This window comes from Electrona antarctica (genome assembly GCF_951216825.1).
Source record: "Electrona antarctica genome assembly, chromosome: 9".
Classification (NCBI taxonomy): domain Eukaryota; kingdom Metazoa; phylum Chordata; class Actinopteri; order Myctophiformes; family Myctophidae; genus Electrona; species Electrona antarctica.
Genome location: NC_136790.1, coordinates 25,389,413 through 25,416,316, shown reverse-complemented (window position 1 = coordinate 25,416,316; position 26,904 = coordinate 25,389,413). Strand labels below are relative to the sequence as shown.

Genomic DNA, 26,904 nt, shown 5'->3' with positions numbered 1-26,904 from the left:
CCCAGATGCCGTGCTGCTCTTTACATTCAACCCGACCAAGGTGGTTTAAACTCTCCAACCTCGTCATCCTTAACCCTAAGGTGCATTTCACACCAGACGCAATAAAAACCTACCTCTAACCTATCCTGAGTATTGTATTAAGTAATTACTTAGTATTGTATAAATTGCGCAATCCATACATGTCATAATTAGGGTTGTCCCGATCGGATCGGGTGATCGGAAATCGGCTCCGATCTCATGATTTTCAAAAGATCGGAATCTTTTCTCCCCAGAAAAGATCGGATTTTTTATTGTCTAATGTAAATCTCATAGGAAGATGTATAAGCAATGAGATTTTGCAAAAACGGTTGTGTTTATGGTAGTTGTTTTCCTTCTGGTCCCAGTCAGAGATCATCAAACAAAGACTAGTAACACTCAGAGGCACCTATGATGAAAACAAAGGAAATGCAACCCCGCTATGCATGATGGTATAGGTGTCTGTAGTACTCTCTCTGAATGATAGAGATACTCTTTAAGAGTTTTAACTTGACCTCAGTTCTATAAGCTGTAGAACTGTATTCACTCTAATTAAACAATACATCATTATTTTGCTATGATTCCATGCTTTCATAGAAAGAAAGAAAACACAATCAGTAATTCTAATAAAAGTATAGTCACATTTTGCCTTTCATTAATTGAAAGGCAACACAACAGACTACATTAGGATATTTTCTATTGTGATATAAGTGTTATATCAAAATATAAAGAGCAGGGAAAGATTGGTATCGGTATGTCTCAAAATCAAATGATCCGAATCGGATCGGGAGCAAAAAACGTGATCGGGACATCCCTAGTCATAATGATTAACATTGTGTGAAAATAGCAGATCTACAAGATCACAATAAGCCGTTACAACATTATGCAATCAATCAATCAATCAATCAATCAATCAATCAATCAATCAATCAATCAATCAGGTCTTTGATCAGGTCAACGGGTAATTGGGTATATACTTTTTGCTCCATCCGGTCAATGTGGTTTCCTAATGGATCAAGACAAGAGGCAGGTGAGGTGAAGGCTGTTGTGTGGGGCTGTGGGCACTGCCAGCCATAATGTCGACTTCAAAAAGGCTTAAACTGAGAATGTGCGTGGAAAGAGAGAAGGGAGAGAATAATGGAGAGAGAGGTGGAGAGATCTGAAAGAGCTGAAGGATACACAGTAATTGTGTAATATTATTCATCACGCAAGTGGTTTTCCTCTGTCGAACATGAACAGAAACCGTTGTCCCAGGGAGATACACTGTAGCCTTGAGGAAGGGAACAACGCTAGAACAAAGAAAACCGTGATTTATTTCTTCCAAAGTAGTGAGCATGATTGAGATCTACTACTTTGCTGCTCCAGATCCATACATTTCATTGTGTTTTATCATCTATCTATGTTGATGCTTCCTTTAGATGTAATATACTGTACACACACTGTATTATTATTTATTTAGCAAACATGATATTTATCTTGTGTATTCTCCAGTGGTTTTCAGTGTGCATTATGTCAAGTGAGATTCGAGTTGAGATGGTTAACTGGTGCATGTCTGTATGTGTTACTTGTTGTTCGTGAACAAATTTCATTCAGTGTGTTATTAAACTGTCTTTCAGGTACAATGTTGACACCAGAAGCTGCAACCTCTCTAAACATGTAAGCACATACTGTATGAAACAATTCTCTCAATAATTCTTCTCTCTTTATAATAATATTGCTAATATGGTTCAGAAAGTAATAGACTTGAAACCCCTTTTAGTGTTCTACCTTCATGACGGAAACGGGATATAGCAAATAACATTTTTGATTTATTTTTTTAATAAATACATTTTTGACGTACGTTTTTCAGAAAACTTAAAGGTCAGGATTTAGAAGGCGTTTTTAGAATCGGCCACAGTCCTAAATGGTCTAAAAGGGACTAGAATAGCTGATTATAATAATGATTTAAGAAGCCATATATTAAATCAGCTCTGAGATGCTTTTGTCCCTCAGGCTGTAACCATTTGACATTTTACTGAGCAGCTACAGTATATCAGCTGATTTCTGATCCTTGTATGTTTATGTGCAAAATAAGTCGCTATATGTTTTTTTATGTGACACAACATGTTGTTTAACATAGACTTGAAAAGACTTTTGATTGTGTTTTTTGTCTGTCTTTATTTGCTGCTTGGATGAGAAGAAGGTATGCCAGTTTTCTGTGACATTCTCTCTTCTTTCGTTCTTTCCTGTCTTATTATCGCTTGGACATTTTTATGTTAGCAGCCTGGTCTTAGCACTGCATAAACATATTCAGTGGGCGATCTTGGTCTCTGTGATTAACTTGAGTTTAATTGGATTGTCGAAACACTCAAGAAATAATGGACCATCTGGCAAGTATTCAGTACAAATTGTCTCTCAAAGAACCATTTAAGAAGAGAACATTCTATTCCATTCTTTTTCTTACTTTTTGAGTACAGGCAAATCTCGTGAGACAATGCTCGGATTGTTTTCAGGTTTCAGTAATAAAAGACTCCTTAATTCAATGTTCCTTGTCAATGGACTAGGAGTTATTATGAAACTCACTTGATGCATAAATGATTCAGTATGTACATTTTCATTTTTAGAAATGCCCTGCTTGGTTGGAGGAGATAATGCAATAATGAGCCACAAGTACTACTTGTCAACCAGTAGGTGTCCTACCTGACACCAGGGTCTACATTTGTCAATGGAACAGTAGTAGACACCACCTCTCCAACCACAGATGTGCTAGATATATTGTTTTAACATAGTGTGGACACCCCACAGAAGTGACCCATTCGTAATGTGATCCTCTGAGCCAGCTAGCTCATTAGGTTCAATCCCAGCTCAGATCGATACAATATTTCAAATTTTATCCAGTTAAATAAGTTACAGATTGCAGCTTTAATCTGTGTGCCTTGTAGGCTACCTGTGTACCACGTTAAACAATTAGCCGTGTTCTCTGGTTCTTCTGTATACTGTGAAGAACACTGTACCTTGTTAAACCATGTTAAACACCTTGCCCTGTTGTCCGCTGCTTCCTATAGGACTTCCTGGGACAGATGTTCTGTACACTGGGGGAGATCATTGGCTCCACAGGCAGCAGGATGGAGAGAACACTCTCGTGAGTCTGCCATAGGCGCATGCACGCACGCACGCACACACACACACACACACACACACACACACACACACACACACACACACACACACACACACACACACACACACACACGTCACACATTATAATGGATGTTTACAGCCGCCTAAGGCTGTGTCTAGAAGATCCCTGGTTCAAAGCCCCATGACATCACTGAAGCACTGCTTGAGGTGCCCTTGAACGAGTCAGTTAACCCCCAGTTGCCCAAGGGGATCCTGGTCAGTAGCCAGGAATAGACTGGCTGTACTGGGAAAGTGTCTACTGAATTAATGTAAAACAATTCATCACACCTACAGTAGCTTGCTAAGATTCCCTGTGATTTGCACCAGCATTACCTGCACTCTGTACTCATTATAGGCTATATAGATTCCAAGCAAAACAAAAAGTACTGGTTCAGAGAGTGATTCTACAAAGGCAGACTGGCATTGAGGTATTATGTACAAGTGAATATCAAATTGGGTGAAATGAAAAGTAGTTACAAAAAACAACAACAATGAGTTTGGCAGTGGCTTTCAAAGTGGGATCCGGCGACCGCTATAGGATTCTTTGAGGGGGTTCCAGGGGTGTCCAGCAAAATGTGTTAATAACATCTAAATCAGTTTAAACACTTTAATCCATCGGCTATTTTAACAATTTACAAGCTCACAACACATTGTATCGTGACACATTGTGGGCTTGTAGAAAAGGTTTGAGAAATAAAAGATCTATGGCGCCAAGCACACAGATACCAATATCTCTAAAAAATAACCCACTGAAGCCATGCCCACTATTTTCGAGAATAGAGCACTAAACAAGAAACATCCAGTCAAGTTGAGTCAACACCAAGCCAGCTTGTTTTTTGTTTGTTTTTTAGATTTATTTTTGGGCTTTTATGCCTTTATTCCATAGGACAGTAGAGTCACAGGAAATGGGGAGAGAGATGGGGAGTGACACCCAGCAAGGGTCGTCGGGATTCGAACCCGCGACTCACTCTGTCATGCTGGCATTGCAGCCTAGGGTGCCTGGACCACCACGCCGGCGGCCCAGGTCCCAAGCCAGCTTGTTGACAGAGGTTAGACGAGATGCTACCAGCCTGCAGCACTGAGCTGCAATGCAATACTACATATACTGTAAATAATAATAATAAAAAGCAATGAATCTCATAATAGACACGTTGAAAAGAAAGTCATACTATATATGTCATACTATATATTATAAACATGAACAAATATTCCCTCATTGGGAGGGTAACATGAACAAATATTAACTAGATAAGTTACAAGGTCTTATGTAATTATGTTAAATATGCTTTTATGCACCTGTCCTGAAAAATACTTAATTGATTATTGGCTAGACTCTCTGTGTGATAACATAAACAACCTCAACAGTGAGGGGGGAACTCCTCTACCCGAATTATGAACTACGTAGTTCATTATCAGCAATCTATACATCACATTCCCAGCCTAGGTCTTCTTCTGTGCCATCATTTATCTTCATACAAGCATGCAGGAACATTTCCTATAGTTCAGACAGCTTGTCGATAAAAGAGAGAGGCTCTGATGCCCTTGGATGACATAGGTGTATTTCACCAAGCTGAGTGAGGGTTTAGCGGATGATGGATAAGAAAGATGTGCCCCAACTGTTGCTCACTGAGAAAGTGATGTCGATGTGTAGTTGTGTCCCACAGAGCAAGGTGTAGGCTACAACTGACATAGGTTGTGAGAGAAAGATAAGAAGGTGAGTTTAGAATGGAAGCGCCTTACAGGAGAATGCCCTTAAGTGTTTTTGAGGGGCGCTACTCCCTCCTATAAACAGCTATAGTGTAGATTCTGTCTTAACACAAACATTAAATGCCATTGACAATGAATGGATAATTTACGTCATATGTGTCTGAGCAAATCAGCTGTCGGTATGTCTGTAGGTATGTCGGTGGAAACCCTTGGACAATAAGGGACCACCATTCTTGGTGATGTAAGGTATGTTTCAAGGTTCGTATAATGTCAATAATTGATTAGAGTGCCCACGGGTGTGATTTTTATTTTTGCTCCCAAATGTAGTTATTGCCAATGGAATCCCCCATGTGTGGTGCCTGTCACTGGTTGGTTGTACTGTGGCAAACACATGTCTCGTCTGGAGTGACCGACCCCCCCCCCCCCCCCCCCCCCCCCCCGAAAGCAATAATAGTTAACAATATCTTACTAGAAAGTGATAGTTACTTCAGTAAGTGCCTTTATCCAAGGCGCTTTACATAGATGCATTACATTCACCCATTCACACACACATTCATACACTGATTGCGGCGGAAGCCATGCAAGGTACCAACCAGCACATTGGGAGCAATTTGGGGTTCAGTGTCTTGCCCAAGGACACTTCGACATGTAGACAGGAGGAGCCGGGATTCGAACCGCCGACCCATGGATCATTGGACGACCTGCTCTACCTCTTGAGCCACAGTCGCCCCATAGCAACAAAACGTGCTGTTTGTCCCACGGTCCCCTTACAAAATGTCCAATATTTTCAATACCCTATTGTTAACCACCCATTACATTCATACAAGCAAAGACAACATTTGCAACATTAATATAATTACAATTAACGTGTAAAACCACACTCCAATATCAAGCACAATTAACAAACTATATAAAAGAATAAAGTAAACGTGGGTGCACCCTAATGCTTGGAATACAATCCAAGCCGAAGAGCGAAGAGGCATGCACACTCTCTTGTGCCGTTACAATTACACCACACCTTGACAGAATGACACTGCTAGCATTAGAATTTGCATTCTTTCATTAAATCTAAGGTTTTCTTGAAGAGAGCATCAAGGGCCACTGTTTTCAGTTGTAGATGGAGGTTAACAACATCATGTGGTTTGAGAAACAGAGACAAATGCAGACAGGCACACACGTCATTGTAAGAACAATTAAGTACATGATGCATGCATGATGTGTCTTGCCATCTGCTTTGTATTATATCATGGGCAACTGACCTACCTAAGGCTAGAGACGAAATGTGATTTTTCACTATTTAATTAATTTCTACCGCCATCGCCCTTTTTTCTATAAAGACATCACGTGGAACTGAAGCGTAATTCTTTCTTGTGCCATCCATAAGGTTCATCTCTGCTTCACACTTTTAGATTAATTTCAAGTGGACTGGAATATGGTAAGTAGTAAGCAGGCAGGCAATGCTGAGTGTTGGGGGATTCTGCTTACTCGTTCTCCTTGAGTAGGATGGATTCAGGGAATGCAAGGGGCATACATGTTGACAAAAGGCCTCATGTTCTATTCAGCCTCAAATTTCAAAGTTTGCAGTTTATATCAAGGTTTTGCCACAAACTATTCAAACACACACCAGACACAGTATTCAACTTTTCGTGTTGCCTCTCAGATGCAAATCTCTTATATTGACAGTCTGCATGATTAAATATTAAAAATCCATGTGCAGAAGGATGCTTGATGTTTCTCTGTGGACTCCCATCCAGTGCACCACTGATACAGCAAACTGGCATGATCCCAACTCTTTGATCAAGCCTGATCACACTAATCAGTTAACAAACTCCAGCATTGATTTGTTCGCAAAGCTTCACCTCTCCCCACATGCAGGCAGCCTCCCTGTGTATGACCAACACAAGCAACTCACGGAGCGCTGTTATTTTGACATATGCTCCATTTGTCTTTGATTCCAATTTGTAGACTTCATTCAAGGACTTTAGATTTGTATTTATTATTATTTTATAACTATTTATTCTTTTGCCATTGATGCTGTATGAACCTTTTTTTTTTAAATATTTATTTAATGGTAATACAGACATCATCATTTAAAACAATGAATTACAGAATCAAGATTTTTTTTTTTTTTACAAGACAAGACAAACTAAAAAAAAAGAAGACAAAAAACAGCAAAAACAACCCCCCCCCCACCCACCCCCCACCCCAACCCCAGAAAGGTAAACTACACAGCTCTCATTACTCTGTATTGTACACAACACCCCTTGACAACATCAACTCGGATAAATAAATAAAAATAACAATATAAATAAAACTAAAGCAAAATCAACCCAGAGGAGATATTGAAGGTAGAACCTCAAAGAACCTACCCCATATCTTTTCAAAAGTCTGTATGAACCGTTTTGTGTCTTGATCTGACATTTACTGTAGCTCTGCATGCTTCTTTTATTATATTCTACTGGGTTGTCATGGCAATATGGTAAATGGTAAATGGTGCATTTATATAGCGCCTTTATCCAAGGCGCTTTACATAGATTGTGCATTACATTCACCCATTCACACACACATTCATACACCGATTGCGGCGGAAGCCATGCAAGGTACCAACCAGCACATCGGGAGCAATTTGGGGTTCAGTGTCTTGCCCAAGGATACTTCGACATGTAGACAGGAGGAGCCGGGATTCGAACCGCCGACCCATGGATCATTGGACGGATTGCAAGGAGACTTTACAGTAGTTGCTGTGTATCGGAGCACCTGGGTGGTACTTTACAGTAGTTGCTGTGTATCGGAGCACCTGGGTGGTACTTTACAGTAGTTGCTGTGTATCGGAGCACCTGGGTGGTAAGGAGACTTTACAGTAGTTGCTGTGTATCAGAGTACCTGGGTGTTAAGGAGACTTTACAGTAGTTGCTGTGTATGGGAGCACCTGGGTGGTAAGGAGACTTTACAATTTACAATTTAGGCATTTAGCAGACGCTCTTAATCCAGAGCGACTTACATTAAGCAAGAACAAAAAGCATGGGAATACATCACATATGCAAAATGCATTTATCGCGAAACATGCGTAAGCTAAGAACGTGACTAGAACATATCTATATAATGACACTATACATACAAACTATAACTAGAACATATCTGTATAATGACACTATACATATAAACTATACATATATGCTATACTATGCTGTACATATATACTATGAAGTGCTATGACTACATACAATGCACTTATTGTGCTGTCTACATGACATGCTATAAGTCTGTTTCAAATGCTATATAAGTCTAAGAAGTGCTGTCTAAGGGGGGTAGGGTAAGTGCTATGGGCCATGATGGAGTCTGAAAAGGTGGGTTTTCAGACTACGGCGGAAGATCGGGAGTGATGCTGCAGTTCTGATTGCAACGGGAAGTGCATTCCACAGTTTTGGGGCCAGAAGGGAGAAGAGTTTGGGACATGTGGAGCGTTATCCCGGCGTTTTTAGTGAGGGTACTTCCAGCTTCCCTGCGTTGGCTGATCTGAGTGCGCGGGAGGGTTTGTAGGGTTCAATCATGCTGGCAAGATATGGGGGAGCCTTACCAGTAGTTGCTGTGTATCGGATCACCTGGGTGGTACTTTACAGTAGTTGCTGTGTATCGGAGTACCTGGGTGGTACTTTACAGTAGTTGCTGTGTATCGGAGTACCTGGGTGGTACTTTACAGTAGTTGCTGTGTATCGGAGTACCTGGGTGGTACTTTACAGTAGTTGCTGTGTATCGGAACACCTGGGTGGTACTTTACAGTAGTTGCTGTGTATCGGAGTACCTGGGTGGTACTTTACAGTAGTTGCTGTGTATCGGAGCACCTGGGTGGCAAGGAGACTTTACAGTAGTTGCTGTGTATCGGAGTACCTGGGTGGCAAGGAGACTTTACAGTAGTTGCTGTGTATCGGAGTACCTGGGTGGTACTTTACAGTAGTTGCTGTGTATCGGAGTACCTGGGTGGTACTTTACAGTAGTTGCTGTGTATCGGAGCACCTGGGTGGCAAGGAGACTTTACAGTAGTTGCTGTGTATCGGAGTACCTGGGTGGTACTTTACAGTAGTTGCTGTGTATCGGAGTACCTGGGTGGTACTTTACAGTAGTTGCTGTGTATCGGAGTACCTGGGTGGCAAGGAGACTTTACAGTAGTTGCTGTGTATCGGAGTACCTGGGTGGCAAGGAGACTTTACAGTAGTTGCTGTGTATCGGAGTACCTGGGTGGTACTTTACAGTAGTTGCTGTGTATCGGAGCACCTGGGTGGCAAGGAGACTTTACAGTAGTTGCTGTGTATCGGAGTACCTGGGTGGTACTTTACAGTAGTTGCTGTGTATCGGAGCACCTGGGTGGCAAGGAGACTTTACAGTAGTTGCTGGGGAATCGGAGCACCTGGGTGGTAAGGCTGTGTATCGGAGCACCTGGGTGGTAAGGAGACTTTACAGTAGTTGCTGTGTATCGGAGCACCTGAGTGGTAAGGCTGTGTATCGGAGCACCTGGGTGGTAAGGCTGTGTATCGGAGCACCTGGGTGGTAAGGCTGTATCGGAGCACCTGGGTGGTAAGGCTGTTGCTGCTGCTTTAGCTCCTCTGTAATGGAATTAAATCCTAAATCTCTTTCCTACTTGCATTGAACGACCGTAAATCCACTGGCAATGTTCCACATGGGGTGTAATGTGGCTATATTGATATCCTTTTTATTTTGTTCCATAAATCTCTACAATCTCAACCTCGCATAAATCTTCACCGGCAGCTGAAGTGGGAATGAAAGTGTCCGATTTCCGTAACGTATGACGTTTGGTTCTTCATCTGCATCTTCATTAGATCAATGTTGGCGCAACTAAGAGATTTGATCAAATTTGTATTTACCGGTAAATGCATATATCATTAGCAATAGTCTATTACGTTTTATATTCTCTTAATGATACACTTTTGTTTCTTTGTAGAGACAGACCTCAATGTCCTTTTTGTCTGCATGAACTCTGGGGAAGAGTTATGTTTGTCCCCAATACGTTATCTTCCCCAAATGCCTCATATGCTTTAGTCAGCTCTCACATGAGCAGACTGTATCCGTACTATTCATTAATGTGGGAGCAGCAGACACCATTACTTCTGCATAAAGAAAACCATTGTGTGGATATCTAGGAATGTTATGGCTTGGTCCTTGTGGGAATGGGCCTATAGGGCCTTGAGGTACTCCTCGGGCACTGGAGAGGCATACGGAAATTATTTCCACATATAGCTGTGAATCTGGTGAGACTTGAAGATTGTTTGTTTCCTGGTCCACTATGATGGGCTGCCAGGTCTCTCTTGAGGACTCCTTGAGTACATTTTCCTTGATGTTTCCTTGATTGGGAAATTCTATCCAACAACGTATGGAAAGCATAGTTATATATGATGGAAAGCCAATAAAAGAGTTTCCCCCGCTCGCCTCGCTGCCCACCTCGGTGCCCCCCCCCCTACATGCACACACACACACACACACACGCACACGCACACGCACATACGCAACTTGCAAGCCCAACTGTCACTGTGTGTTGTTAGTTGTATATTAAATTATTAAAGTCTTTATTAATTTAATATCCAAAAAGATATTTTATTTTATTTTTATTTAACCTTTATTTAACCAGTAAAAACACATTGAGACTGCGTCTCTTTTACAAGTGGGAACTGGCCAAGTGGCAGAAATAAAATTACACTTCAATGCTACATCAAACATATATCACAATATAGAACAGCAATAAAACATCCATGATACACCTCACCAAAGTGCTAATCTTTTAGTATTTTAATCTTTTAGATATATTAGTGAACAAAAACCTGATTCTGTGTCCTGTGAACCATGAATTAAATAGCCTAATAAATAGCTATAGACTACGCGTTGTCTGCTTCCCGTCGACCTACACTCTTGACACTCATGTCATTGGAATGAGTTTGGACGTGCACAGCCCGTGACAGCCGCATACGCACGCTGCTGTTTTGCAACTCCTAGCTGCATCTCCTCCTCCTGTCCTGTCCGTCACTGTGGTCCGTGACACCATGACCACTTTTATGACAGATAGATAGCCTCGCTGCAGTGGCTGGGGGCCTGGAGCTGTCAATTGTATGAATGCGTAGCCTAAACATTAACGTGTGTGGTAATGGTAATGGTGGTGGTGGGCTGGTTGGGTTACCTATCTCCGATCTCCCGGGTCCCGATTTCCGCTGGCTCGGCACATTTGGCATTCGAACGTCGCATCTGGTTTATCCTTAAACAAGAACGAGACGAGGAGATTGCACATAACTCCAGAAAGACATGGGCCTGCTGTAGATTACAGTAGCCACGTTGGGAGACTTCACTCTCCAGCTGCAGCACCAATGCCTCTCCATGTCATGCAGTCTCCCAAAATCCTAGCATGTATGGCTCATGCAAATTGCAAAACACTGTTGAAATGGCTTAAGCATCTAACTTGCAACATTGTTTTTAATTGCTTGTACACTTAGAAATATCCTACCAATTTCATATGACATGCCTTTACAACATTCTTTTTTTCGTAGGCTATAATATTTATTAGTTTTCTATACATTTTAGGAGTGAATACACACTGTATATTTAGATGCCTGTGACAGCCTGTCAGCTGGTTAGTCAATGCTCCTCCGCTTGTCTACGAGAGCGCCGACACCTCCCAACCTGACGTGATATTTGGCATGGTGTACGCCAAAATCCAAAGTCACGCTGGAATGCTAAATGCCGAAAATGGTGGTGATTTCACCGTATGCCCATTTTTGGGTGTAAATCGCGCTGATAAATGAGGGCCAATATCTCTGGCCTGCATGGCAAAGATGCCAAAAAAAAAATCCAAATCCAACGCTTCCATGCAGAAGACGTGGTCTTCTGGGTTGCTATGCGGTCAGTAAACAGGCAATGACCTGGGTCCAAGATGGCCGCACCCATCCACTTGTTGTAGTTCTTTAGAATTATTTTTCACTGAAGAATGCTGGTGGTTATGGAAGAATGAATGAATTAAGACCTGCCAGTGAGTGTGTTTAGAGAATGAGATATACAGTATAATATATACTGTATATTATGTATTACTGTACATAACATTTGTATGCATAATCCAGGATCAACACCACAGTAAGAGATTCATGTCCAAGGAAAAACATTTGTTTGTTTCAATGCAATACCCAGAATTTGTTAGCGGTTATTTGTGTAATTTTCAATAATAGATTAATATTAAGAATCTCTTCTCTGAGATTATTTTGCTCATTCCCTGTCTCTCCCACCTCACACAGCACCATTTATTTTAATGACTCTAAATCAGTATGTACAGGTAATTGTGCCATGGTGAATTCCTTTCCTGGGATACCCATTTATTTCCTTCATTCATAATTAAATATTGTATGTCGAGAGGATAAAGTCACGTACCCCAAATAAATTACATTCTGGCAAGCAGCAGTTTTAAGGAGGACCAGGCTGTCAAGGTCACTTATTGAGATGTATGAGCTGCCTGGAACAGTCCAAGCTAAATCAGCTAGGGAAGAAGGTGACAGGGTTTCATTTGCCAAATAGTCAATTGCACCCGCCTGTGCACCTCCTCCCTTCTGAAACACAAGCCTAAAGTTAACAGTGCTTGAAATGACTTTGTTTAGACCTGTATATCATTTATATATGAATGATAGATTTGATCACAACTTTCTACATTCTATAAGTTTCGTGATTAAACGAATACAGTATAATGCACCTCTTGGCTGCCTTCCAGAATATTCAGCTTTGCCAATCGAGGTGGTGAGATTGGTCAATTAGATTAAATTAATTAAAAAAGCTATTATGTTTTAATTTAGTTGTAAATGTTGCTGTGTACTTGCAATAGGCATACAAGAATAGGCTTAAGCCTAATTTACTTTGTTGTACGGCAGTGTCACTTTTTGAAAACATATGCTTTTCATTTGAATCTATTATTAATACCATCATGCAACAATAATGTACAGTATACATTAGGCTTTATACTTACAGCACATGATTCTGACCTTTTCTTAAACAGGTAGCCTTATATGACCATGGCCTTATTTATAACCATCTTCTCTCCCTCATGACTCCATAACACAACATTCATGTAATTATGTTTCACATGCTGAGTGCCGCTTAGGCCTGATAAGATTAACACCACAAGAAAAATGATGTGGCTGCCTACATGTGTTGTTGTGTTCCCATCTACATTTCAAAAAACATCCAACCATGCTGTGTCTAACTGACATTAGGCATCAACTTAAATGATACGAATGATAAATGTTATAGTGAGCACAAATCTTATTGTGTGTTTTATATTTTCAAACACTAATTTTGTTGTTAAAAGTTTTCATGAAATTTCTTTCCATGTTTCTTCTATTCTTCTAAATGAAGTCTTTAATTGGCATGTGAGTCATCAGGCTTGCATGCACCTAATTTCCACTGTGGCAATTAAGTTTGATATACAATATACAAGCTCTGAGACACATTGTGAGCTTGTCACTAGTTGGATTTTCTCTTTTGGTTCTCGAGCTAAAAATGTTTGGGAACCATTGAAGACTATAGGTTAGGATGCCATTCCTGCAGGCGAGCCCTGGTCAGCCTGCTCACTAGAGAAAAACATTTGGCATTAATGTTTCTGCAAACCACAAGATAATATCAAACTCAAGATGAATTGTGTTGTTTACAAAAATATTTTGCATATCAACATTTCCAGATCTACTCACATGCCTAGATTTCCTAGTCAAGTATTACAGAATGTGCTTTGAAGTAGTTATAGCTCAGTCCCATCCTATATTGGAATGAAACTCATAATGTGGAGTTGTCACTTGGGAGCAACGGTCTACTTACTGTTCCATTGAGGAATTTAGACCACCTGTGTCAGATATTGTATATTGCTCATATAGACTTCTCCAGGCAATATCTCAATAGGCTTTACTTCTTGGATAGACATTTTGTCTGTCATGTGGGAGACCTCATGGGTTCCAATCCCTGGTAGTGGTAGGACATACAAGTTACGGATTGCAGCTTTAAAACACTATCAACTTGCAAGTTGTAGTAGATTTACATAAGGACAATCTCTTACACACATGAAAATGCATAAATTGTTCAGGCACTTCTAAAACTCACCCCTTTCTTTTCCTGCTGTCACTCTTACGCTGGCATCACAGCACTCTTTTCATGCTGCATGCATGCCAGACTCCCACAGATAATTATGTTGACACTACGAGCCCTATTAAGCAAGACGAAAAACCCATGCGGTAATACAGATTTCGCCCTCGCTCTGCGCCTTTTCGTATTATGGAAGCCGTGGTGAGCGCTCACTCATATGGAATACCACGTTCCTGCATAATTTAGCATTGGGGGAGTGTCCATATGTTAATTATTTTCGCTTTGCGCTAATTTGCTATTAAGCCCCTTGACCTAAAAACACTCAGCGCATACCGATTCCGCCTGGGTCTGACCACGTCTTAAAAGCAAAAAGCACTGTTTGATTTGACACTTGAGCGGCTCTGGAGTGCTGCTGGAGTGTTGCCATGTCTGTTTATTATAAGCGGCTTCTTTTTCTGCAAAGTTGCTTGTAAATATTGGTAGTTGTGGTTGCTTTTCTTGTTTCTAAAGTGCTTATTTGGGCTTTTCTCCTAATGTTGTTTAAACCAGTGATCCTCACACAGTGAAATTCCCATGTCAAGGACCCCCAGATGAATGCATTTGCCCAACTAAGCCAGTGACCCCCATGACAGATTTGTGTTTTTAAATGTTTCAATAACATTTTTCAAAAATATTCTTATTGTCACTTTTTTCAAAGATTACTTTTGAAAATAGCAGATCTACCAGCTCACAATGCATCACATTCATTCATTAAAACAATGAACTCTGACTGCAGGGGGATATATATTTATAATGATCATTCTAACAATGTGCAAGAAAATATGTAAAAAGAAGGAAGAACTTTATATTTGTGGACAATCAAAATATGCTGGAAATTTTAATGTGGTGTCATTAAAAGGAATCTTGATATGGCAGACTCACTATCTAGAAAATAAAAACATGGCACTTCATTTAAAATAGGTTGTAGACCCCTGTTATATGCGATTCTTTTGGGAGTATGTTTATAGACCTATTTACTTGTTTCTATGACACATGGCAACAGCGAGCTTTCTGCCTTTCTCGTTGAGATTATAAAGGGTCATATATCGCTCATTTCTCAACCTTTTTTAGAAATTAAAACATCTCCATACTCATTGGGAGGTTTGCTTTCATACGCTGTATCACACCCGACTCAATTCTTCTTCAATAATATGCTACGAGCGAAGACCATAACATTGGGGCCGCAGCAATACGCATGGCGCACGTATGGCATTTCAACTCATTCCTTCGTCGTGACTCGAATGAAATAAAATAAAATAAACGTTATTTTACTGGTGTTTTTCAATAGAAACAAATAAAGAGCGTGTGTGCAACAGTCAGTGCATATACGTGCATGCACTATAGGCTATATTTCCTCCTTGTCGGGATGGTGAGCTGAGCTCTTCACAGCCCGTTTGTCTTTCATATTATTCTTATAATATTTGATATTATAAACACTCATGGTTCTCTCATTTCTCAACCGTTTTTTAAAATGTAAAAATCCCCATATTCCTTAGGAATCTTGCTTTCATTCGCTGTATGGTACATGGTTCTATTTTTATCGAATTAAACAATATCAAACGAACTTGTATGTTCGGGGGTTAGACGATTCTGGGAACATTACGCATGGATTGCCAATTTGCCAGCCAATGCTGCGTATCTACTCGCAGTTCCATTCCGATCTGAAAGGTATAGGTAGGTGCCATTTCAAAGTCTTAGTTATTCATTTATGAATCAAATCAACTAGAATAAAGATTTTTACAGCTGTTTTTCATGCTTAGAACAGAAACAAATTAAGTGACGATGTGCGTATATCTCCCTCCCTTAGCATATGGCTGCGCCGCTGTAATGACTTTCCAATGAAAACTGCAAGTTACTTAACAAAATAGAGACATAGGCCTACAAGCTATGCACATCATGGCTGTGACAGCTTGTGGATCTGTTCTTTTGAGGCATAAAGGTGACAGCATGCAGTGCAATATGAATAATTAACCCAAATGTGACAAAGTCATGTCATGTCTATGGTGCCAGTCTGCAGAAATGTAATACCACTTGCCGAAAAGGGCGCATCATCAGCTGGTGTCGTAAAGAGAATAGTACGGACATGTTCATTGGGTAAGCCTCAAAACTCCCTGAAACACTCCCATGACTAATTCAAGGCCGTTTTGCTCACACCACGGGGTGTCGAAAGCGCTTCTTACCTGGCCCATAATTGTAATATGACATTGCACCCGCCCCCACGTCTTAAAAACTGTAAAATTATATGTAATTAGATTCCACTTGCTTAATAGGGCCCTAGGTTCGCTATGCTACACAGCCCTCGCATCTAGAGTTCACCCTCACACCTACATCGCACCACCGATCCGAACAATGTCTGAGTCAGTGTCTTTGGAGGAGGCTTTGTCAGAGTACGCATTGATTGTACCCATATGTCTGTTTCCTTTTGTGGGAATTCAAGTGCAACAGTAAATAAAATAAAACAGAAATAACAGACTTGATAACATTTCTATTAAACAGGAGCATCATCATATTCTTGCATCATTCAGTAGGTGCATATACACTGTTCACATCAAAGCCAGGTACAAAATGAAGTAATACACTAACAACCAAAACACAAAACACTGGTCTGGTGTGTGGAAAATAAAAAATAGGGCATATTTAAAAGTGGGGGTTGTTAAATTTCACATTTCTTTCTTTTTCCCTTTTTTTTGTAGAAGAGACTGAGTAAACATGTTATGGGACCTATAATGGAACAGTGGAACACTATCGCTATTTTCAACATTATCTGTGTGTTGTACTGTATATGGCTAATGTTCCATTAGCTGCCCATAACTGAGCAGTCTTCTGTGTGTCTCAAATATTATTCTATTAATGCCGGCCACAGACAATTAGGCGTGCCAAGACACCTTTCTTGGGGTAACCCAATAGATGAATGATGAATGGGCCCATGCCATGGGTGTAATGCTCAGATCATCGAGTCCTCATTTTCTGTCTCGTCTTGTAATTTGTTGTATATATGTTGATTAAATAACCACCAGCAAATGTACATCTAGAGCAGAAGAGGGTGCCTTGAAGGATCTGCTTTTCCAAGTGACAAATCTCTGTTTCCTTCAAGCACTCACTCCACACCGAATCCCTCTCTTTCTTCTGTCTCACTTCCTCCAACCTCGGGATAGAAAATACATTGCTTCACAGAAAGCACTTAACAGTTATTCCTGGCAGATTGCTGCCGTTAGTGGTCAAATATAATTATGTCTATCTGACTAATGATGACTAAGACCATATGCTTATTCAAAATAATGAAGATAACCCTTAGAGCTCTTCCTCAGTCACATTGATGAGTGTATGTTCAGACAACAGTTAAACATGTTTTTTGTGTGGCATCCTGGTGGCTTGGTACTCTGGGTGATTTATTTATTCGCAGGCTTTTTAAAATCACTTTAATTGCTTTATTTAGACAGGAGAGACAGGACACTGAAGGCAGAAAGTAGCCTAATTAGGGATCTGTATTTCAACACAATTTGAAACAATTGGCCATCCTTGTCAGATGAAGCTTTGCCAAATGAAGCCCCCCCCCCCCAGTCCAGTTCACTAGACTTGTACTAAAATGGTTGAATAATTGTTTATGGTTGGAATTGGATATTATTAAGCTCAACTCTCTTTTCGTCACAACAGTGCGGTACAGCGAAATCAATACCGCCCCTGCTGCTAGAACTTATACATGGCTAATGTTAAACATCAGCCATCATTGACAAATTACTGTGAAAGGCCAAAACAATCCTTGGTTTTCCCCTAAGCTGTCCATGCAGTCTACTTAAAGAAGGGGATTCTGCCTGGGCTATAGGGCCAGGAAAACCAAATCCCAGGAAGACTATTTAAAAATAATATTATACCACACATATCAAACAAACCGATTGCATGATCGATTTGACAAGTCAACATTGTATCCAAAATTGGCATCAGCATATGGAGGCCAAAGCTTCCAAAAATATCTTTAGAGATGTACCAACTGTAAATGCAAAGGAATGCTCGGTTCGCTGATTATTCAGTAGCATATCCAGTTAAAGATTATAGGCTGAGTGGTCCAGGCACCGCCTGACAGCATGTCGCGGGTTCGAGTCCCGATCCCGACGACCGTTGCTGCGTGTCTTCCCCCCATCTCTCTCCCCCTTTCCTGTCAAAACTACTGTAAATCTATCAATAAAGGCAAAAAGAAATTATAGGCCCACGATATATGTCTACTTTTCCTAACAGTAGAATTGCGATACCTGATTTTTTATATTAAACTGAATAGGGCCTGTGCCTCTCATTCCATCAAAAACTGTTTTAATTGACTACCAGAATAGCCCTAGATGAATATGCATAAGATGCTCTGGAGCTGAGCTGATAGTACTATCACCACCATCTTTACATTCACACAATGAAAACCATCTTGCTACTCCGTGACATACATTATCGATGAACTCTCTTTCTATTCGTGCCCCACACTTATTTTCAGGCCTCCCAGGGAGTTATCATTAATTTCGTTGTGTGCCATGATGGTTATAAGCATGGCAGGGACTGGATCAGTTATTCGTTGAGTACCGTGCACCGTCTCTGAGGATTGGTCACCATGTAGCAAACAGCCCTGAAACCCCCAAATCCCTAGACCATTTATTATTGACAACGACCCACAGTAATAGCTGCTGGCTGGGCTCTGGTTCTAACCTAGATAGGGTGCTGTCATGTTGTAGATAGCCTACTACTCATGTTGCAGCCCAGGCCACTCACTTTGGATGAGAGAAGGCAACATGCATATTGTATCAGAAAAAGTGTATCCAAAGTGGATGTTGCAGTGATGGGGGAGTTTTTCCTGTGAGCCTTTGTCAAAGGAAATCTCGACCTTGCTTCCAAAATGCATCTTATTTTAAATAATAGGCAATAGACAAGGAGACGGTGGGGAGGCCAGTGCTACACGTAGCGTCATTGACGCTATACTAGATGTACTAGAGCAGTGGTTTAACTCTTTTCATATCAAGACCCATTATTACTTGCGCAAGCAGAGCGTGCAAGTAATGTTTTTTGTCCGGTGCTCCGATGCGTATGTCCCGTGGCAGCGTATGACGTAATGATTAATTTGTGCTTGATATGGCATTGGTGTCAGATTACATACATGTATACATGTATAAACATTACCTTTAATCCACCCGACACTGAAACATATCATTACGTCACCATCGAGAGCCAGTTACACCCTGGCATTGGTACATATCTTCATCACGTCATCGCATCAAACGACCCAAGTAACCACAGTATACTGCTAATCAATTTACAAAATTACAAATTACATATCCATATAGAGGCATTTCCTTTAATCCACCCGACACTGAAACATATCCTTATTACGTCACCATGTAGCATTAATATTGAGGTTAAAAGCAAGGAGCAGAGGCTGAAGGAAGGCTTTGAGCATCTGAGGCCAGAGCTCGGAGCAAAGATGGCCACCAGCCTACTCCATCAAGCATGAACTACCATTGATGGGGGGGAGCGGACCACAGTCCTCTAGCATCTAGCATCAACCACCTTGCCCCGAATAAGGCCAAGCCCCCCAAGCAGTCCCAGACAGCGGCAGACAGCACCAGGCCAGCGCCTGATAAGAAAGCTAAATTCTATTCTATTTATTTCACAGAGAGGCTGAGATTTGAAAGTTCGTAGCAGTCGACAGTACTTGCGCGCTCTGCTTGCGCACTAGTAGGCCATTATAATAATGCAGATCCTTAACAATTCTTCAGAACATAAAATTAAACCATAAGGGTCCATATGGTTTCATGTTACGCTCTCAAGAGTTAAAGATCTATAAGGGTCCATTTGGTTACAAACTCTCCATAATTTTTGGGACCACCTGGAACCTCCTCAAGGACCACTGGTTGAAAACCACTGAACTAGAGTTTGCTGGGCAATGCAGTTCTTAGAGTACACATGTTTATCTGAGTCTGACATTGTTAAAATGAAAGACATATTTTTAATTGGAAAAAATAAAATCTGCATTTGTCTCTATATAGGACAAACCAGAAAGAAGTTGGAGAATGTCCAGAAACACAATGGCATTTCCTCTTCGCTCCTCTCCCCGACTTCATGTTGTGTTCTACTCTTGGATAATCCTCTTAAATATCAATGAAAAGAACATTGCCCACAATGCCCCTCACTGCCAATTAGGAGCTCCCTCCTCTCATCCCCTATTAAATTTCTCATCACATTTCACAGGAGGGTAAGCGCAAAGCTTGAAAAACAAACATGCATAATGAAGTGGCCTCGTTTTCTAAAAAAGGGCAGTGTACAATCCCTCATTAACTGCTGCAGGCAGACACCCGAGAAGGACAAATCTGCCTCCGCATCTGTACAACTCTGCTTCTCTCACTGTCACTAATACTGTACCTGGAAGAGATGTCACATCTTGAATTATAATTCATGGACATGTGTTACAACCTTATATGGAGTGTAGGGCTTAAGGAGTAACATATATAGCTAGCAAGGAACCAAACCAGAGTAGCAAAATAATAATGCACATTTATTGGAAATAATGGATCTTATACAGCCTCTGAAGAATAGGGGGAGCATAAATCTTCAGGGTGGCCAAAGCCAACACAACAAACAAAAACCCCACCCTACCTGAAAAGGAAAAGGTTATCCTAAAACTACACCAAACAAAAATTACAAGTCTATGCTCCCTGACTACACAAACAGTCAAAAATGTGTCTAAAAGAAAATGGCAGCACACCCCAAGCTTTCTTATTGAAAGTGATACAGTCAAGACATGTTTTGAAATACTGACGGATGGCAAATGGGCTGAAGTGGTGTTCATCACAGGTTTTTATACTGCTGGCTGATTAGGAGATGAGGCCCAGGTGTGTCTCCAAACACCAAGCCACTCCTCCAATCTCCACTCGACTCCACCCTCCAATCACCATATAGGGCACAGAAATCACAGGAATCAGTATTAAGAGGGTTAACACATATGAGGCCACATAGGGCCGTAACAACATGGTTTGCCCAATCAACACTTGTCACCTGAGCTCTCGCTCCATTCTGTCTGTACGTGCAGGCTTTTCCTTGCTAAAGTTATTACACCTCTATTTTGCCACCTCCTTCTTGTACTGGTCTAGGACCTTCGTTCCTGTTGACTTGTGTCCCCTTCCCCTTAAGTGTCCAACTTCAGAAGCGGGGCTTTTGTCTTCTGTAAATGTGCGCATGGAATGCACACATTTGTTGTTGTGCGAAGGGGTCTAGGCCTACATGGACAGACGAGGAGTGACATGGAGCAACAGGGATTGAAATGGAGAGATACAGAAGGTGACAGGGAGCAACAGGGAGGGACAGGGAGAGAGAGGGCGTGTCAGAGAGCGATATACTGTAGAGAGCCGTGACAGACAAGACAAGGGAGGGATAAGGTGCAACATGAGCCAAATTCCAATATTCTTTTTTTCCATCCTTGCGTCCTTCACTCATGTTGTTTCCTTATGCCATAGTTCCTCCCGGCGAGGTCAGAGGAATCTATCAGGATTGACTTGTGAATGGGGTACGCTCCTAACTGCTAACTGATCGAAGCATCATTTTTGAAGTGATGTCAATTACTTGTTAAACAAATGGGATCATTTCCTCACTCTCAACTTCTCAAGAAGCAAACTATGACGACACAAACGATTCCAGGTTCACGGCTTGAGGATGCAGGGTGGAGGTGATGAGGCAGGAACAAAACAAAAAGAACCAGAATACAGAGACAGGGTGTGACAGGGAGTGACACTGGGAGATGGGGTGTGACAAAGATGTGTCTTTCAGGTAGGCTACAATGGTCACAATGGGAGGGAAGTGTTCATCAGATGTCTATGATGTCTATGCTGCAGAGATCTATACAGTACTCACTCACTCACTCTCTCTCTCTCGCTCTCTCTCTCTCTCTCTCTCTCTCTCTCTCTCTCTCTCTCTCTCTCTCTCTCTCTCTCTCTCTCTCTCTGTCCTCAGGCCCACAACTGAACAGCAGAGTTGTTTTCCATTTGATTACACAACCACAGGCCATGCTAGTGTTATTGCTTCATAAGATGGATAAAAATAACAGCAGCAGTTCAAAAGCATTCCATTAAAAGCTCAATACCACCCACAATAAAAGGTTTTTGGTTACTGTAATTTGGTTAAGAAAGCGTGTATGTGCGGTGCGCGGGTGTGAGCTCCAGTTATAGCTAGACGAGACAAAAATAAACTATATTGCCTAAACTATTCATGTGTTCCAAAACACTCTCTCTCTCTCTCTCTCTCTCTCTCTCTCTCACTCACAGCGCACGCACGCACACACACACACACACACACACACACACACACACACACACACACACACACACACACACACACACACACACACACACACACACACACACACACACACACACACACACACACACACACACACTCACCATGGATGGTTCGTTCCCTTCTTTCTTAATGTTCTTACCTCTATTCCCCCACATCCGCTGAACCTATTCCCTCCTCTATCCCTCCTCTCTGAACCTATTCCCTCCTCTATTCCTCCTCTCTGAACCTATTCCCTCCTCTCTTGCTGCCTTCCATGCATTTGTATCTGTGGAGACCATGAAAGCTTTAAGTGCTGGGTAATTGAATGATGTGGTCCTAGTTGCTGTCAGTGGCCCATGTCGCCCTGTCACCCTCATTGCTTTGTGACAAGAGAGAGGGATGTGTAACTACCAGTTCTCCCCCCCAGACACAAGCACACACGCACATGCACATGCACATGCACATGCACATGCACATGCACATGCACATGCACATGCACATGCACATGCACATGCACATGCACATGCACATGCACATGCACATGCACATGCACGCACGCGCACGCACGCACGCACGCACGCACGCACGCACGCACGCACGCACGCGCACGCACAAACATACACACACTGCTACACTGACATATGCATTCATTCCTGCATTTCCTCTCCTTCCGTGTCCATGTATGTATCCAAGATGGACACATGGACACAGTGGCACAGAGCTGATGCGCAGGCAGCTGTGGAAAGGGTGGAATCAGAAGTGGCGTCTCCCGGGTGAGGCCGGGACATTCTCTGATTCCTCTGCGACTCCTCAGAGAGCGCCTCCCTCTGCACGATAAGGTCAGAGGAGTGTGGTGCTTCTTGAACTGCATGGTATCTGAGTGGGTGAAATTATTTTCTGCGCACGCTTCCCATGAATTGCAGTTACATTAAAGAATAACAACAAGAGCGAAAGAGTAAAAAATATAAAATATTGAAAACAAACATCAAATATACATAAGGTGTGTGACAGTGTTCCGCCGTCTCATAGAACATAGCGGATTACAACAGAAGTGCAGTATGTAAAATGTATGGTAATGGGAATGTACTGTATCTACAGTCATACATGAAGTGAGTGAGTATACCAATGTAAATGAGTGCATGTACAATACAGTAAGACTGACATGGTCATCTAGTGGCTAATTGAATAACAAAGGTTTGACGTGCAGTATGTAGCCAGATAAAATATGGGTGAGCTCAGTGTCTATTCAGCAGCCTGATGGCTGGCTGTGTAAACTGCCCCTTCTGTTGGTTTGGCATTTGATACTGTAGAAGGCCTACTACCTACCTGATGCTAGCAGCGTGGACAGATTCTGGTTGCTTAGTTGGTTATTCACTTAGCCATGGCGGCTACGCATCGCTTGGAATGCACATGTACTGTATATCATGGAGGGAAGGAAGCTCACTATGAGCTGGGTCATCTGCACGACCCTCTGTAGCACTATGCGGTTGAGGGCGATGCAGTTCCCATACAGGGGAGCTTATGCTCTTCTGGACGCTTTCAATGTTGCTGCTGTCGAATGTCCTGAGGCTTATATATGCTGAAATTCTTCAGCCGCCAGAGGCTGTATAATCAATGTTGGGCCCTTTTCACCACATGTGTTGATCAGGCTCATCATCACTATCATCCATATGCTTTGCTTTCACTCGCTTTAAGGCTCTACACATGTCAGCCTCTAGTGGGCTGACCTCTTCAGGCAGGGATCTCTTAGTTCACACAGCTGTGTTCTTCCTGTGAAGTCAGTTTTTGTCTGTAAGTAGGCCTACTGCCTAACGTTGTTACTGTTGAGCTGGTCTTCCACTCTATTCTTGTACTCCAAGCAGGACTTGTAGTCCTTGGTGGTTCCCTGGAGATCAGAGTGGATTTTCAAATAAACAGTCATAGTCCCAGAGCTGTAGTTGGGATATATTCAAACTGACTTTGCTGGAACATAATTTGTGCACTTCTTGATAAATCCTGTGAATGTGTTGCATTTGGCATTATCACAAACAGTTAGTAACACTGTTAGTGTTACTAGAATGATATTAGATTTAAAGATCACCTGTGTGTGTGTGTGTGTGTGTGTGTGTGTGTGTGTGTGTGTGTGTGTGTGTGTGTGTGTGTGTGTGTGTGTGTGTGTGTGTGTGTGTGTGTGTGTGTGTGTGTGTGTGTGTGTGTGTGTGTGTGTGTGAGTGTGTCTGTGTGCGTGCGTGTGGTGAGGCCTATACAGTAGTATGTCCAGTCTATATATACACCTCTCGCTTGTCAACCTATCACCTTCATCTCATACCAATTTCTTGTCGCCATGGGAACGACTCATCCACAGTGAATTCCAGGGTCAGGATTATGGTGACGATCTCTGGGCTGGAAAACGTATTTAGGGGAAATCCACTGCATGGGAGTCAGCTTGGCAACCATAATTGACAGGTTGAAGCAGTGCCCTATATTTTCTCCCTTTCCTCTACTATTTTCCATATAGCATAATGTTCTGGGAGTGGAGGTGTCTTAAAAAAAGTCAGTACTGTCAATTTAAACACTGCATGCTGACACTAAATGATCCACATTAATAGGTTTGGTGGTCCTATCAGTCTTGGCAGGGATAGTGAGGTTTGTGATCTCGATCGGTCCGCCGATGTGCCCGAGAATAGCAGCTCACAGACGGACAGACAGACTCACGGCAGTGAAAATGTAGTCCTTCGCCTTCGGCCATTCAGGCCTGGTGGGGATAATTATGCATTGTTTGCCGGGGCCTCTATATGACCTGGTGCTCCTAAAACGTATTCCTGCAGATTTTCTAAAATGGCTGTAGGCTCCATAAAGTCCTGTTTCTGTCCATGTTCAACAATCTAATCACCTGTCGACTATAGGAGGACTGTGGATCTGTGCTATTTTGCAGTGGTGGAAGTATTACACGGACCATAAATATTTGAATGATGTGGCCACTGAGTACATATATTTTATTTTTGTATCATCTTACCAATTTAACATACTGTATAAAAATAACACCTACATTAAATAACCCGAATTGGATAAACAAACTGGCTCTTTGAAAGAAGAGAAGAGCATCTGAAACGAGAGAAAGAGTCAGAGGAGGCTGGTTCTGTACATTTCCCCCCAAGTACAATAGCCTGTATTTTATTTGCAGACTGCTGTTCGTTTCCTTAAGGCATGCACCCACACAGCTCAACAAAACCCACTTCCCACTCATGACCACAAACACGACATTAAACTTTTTCACCAACTGAAACAAAATCAATAACTCAAAGAACACAAAGAAAACAAAGGAAACTAGAAAAAGTGCCCCTCGGGGCACAGGTCTCCACCAGGGCAGGTCAGGTTGTGGCCTCCTGGTGGCGCTATATTAGGCCAATGTGAAAAGGGTGCCATTTGTTCTTATGCCTTTGATGGCAATTGGATGATTTGAGGCATTTTGTTTCAAAAATGTGTTTTGCAAAAATCCACCTGTTGGTGGCGCTATAACAGGCCAATGTGAAAAGGGTGGGATATATTCCTCAGCCTAGTAGGAAACTGCGTGAAAGATTTCACATAAATTGAACGCTGTGTTCATGATGTTTTACAAAAGTCGGCCTCCTGGTGGCGCTATAACAGGCCGTTCTGGAAAATGTGGGGCCAACGGTGCCGGAGATTAGCTGGTAACAGACGGATGGACGGACACACGGACGGACGGAGTGAAAAACATACTTTCTCCCCATGCCTTCCGCCTGGTGGAGACAATAATAATTGTCCAGTCACCATCAGCAATCGTACCATTGACGACGTTACACTAATTAGCACTATACCTGGGGATCCATATTGACTCACAACCACTCCCCTTGAACACCAATGCCAATAATAAACAATATATTCCAAGAGAGACTTGATCTATTATGCAAACTTTGGAAATACTATACAAAAATCCATATTACAAATTGTTTGCCTATGACCTATGGATTTGTAGCCTGGTTTAGCTAACTCACCATTTCAAATAAGAACAAACTAATTTAAATATTTACATGGCAGTGTAATATGTGGGTCTAAATGCAATGACATGCCTACATGATATTGATTCACATCACAAGTGATTAAAAAATGACACCCGTGTGAAGAGAGGGGCGCTCTTATCATCATACATCATCAAATTCCGGCCAATCACAAAATAATGGTGTCCTCACTTTTCCGTCTTCACTTTTCTGTACTCACTTTTCATCCTCGATACGTACTTTGCTCGGCCAATCAAATAATTGCTATGGGGTGCTCAGCCAATCAAATCATCGCAATGGGGTACACACAAACACACAAAGCTTGGCATAGGAGGCGGGGCTAGCGTCCCCGACACAATGACTCATGCAACGCAGGTATGAAGGCCTACGCGGGCGGGCCGCCCGAACCTCTAGTATAACATAAATATAGAATATACTGTACATAAAGGCAGCAGCATCATACAGTATAGTACAATTCACAACATGTGCAGGAGATTTGACACAATCATAAGAATAAAAGAAACTCTCTCTGTCTGTGACTGTGACAATACAGGGCTTTAATTGCCCGACCGTA

At 41.8% G+C, this 26,904-nt stretch overlaps 1 protein-coding gene across 3 annotated transcripts in view; it reads left to right on the top strand.

Moving 5' to 3' along the window:
• Window positions 1-26,904, top strand: part of LOC306929799 (copine-9-like) — a 92,319-nt gene that overhangs the window by 27,724 nt on the left and 37,691 nt on the right. For all 3 annotated transcript variants that reach the window (XM_079510478.1, XM_079510476.1, XM_079510477.1), the window contains 2 exons: window positions 1,632-1,671; window positions 3,060-3,136. In XM_079510478.1, coding sequence (XP_079366604.1) covers window positions 1,632-1,671; window positions 3,060-3,136 — 117 coding nt within the window. The remainder of the gene's footprint in view (window positions 1-1,631; window positions 1,672-3,059; window positions 3,137-26,904) is intronic.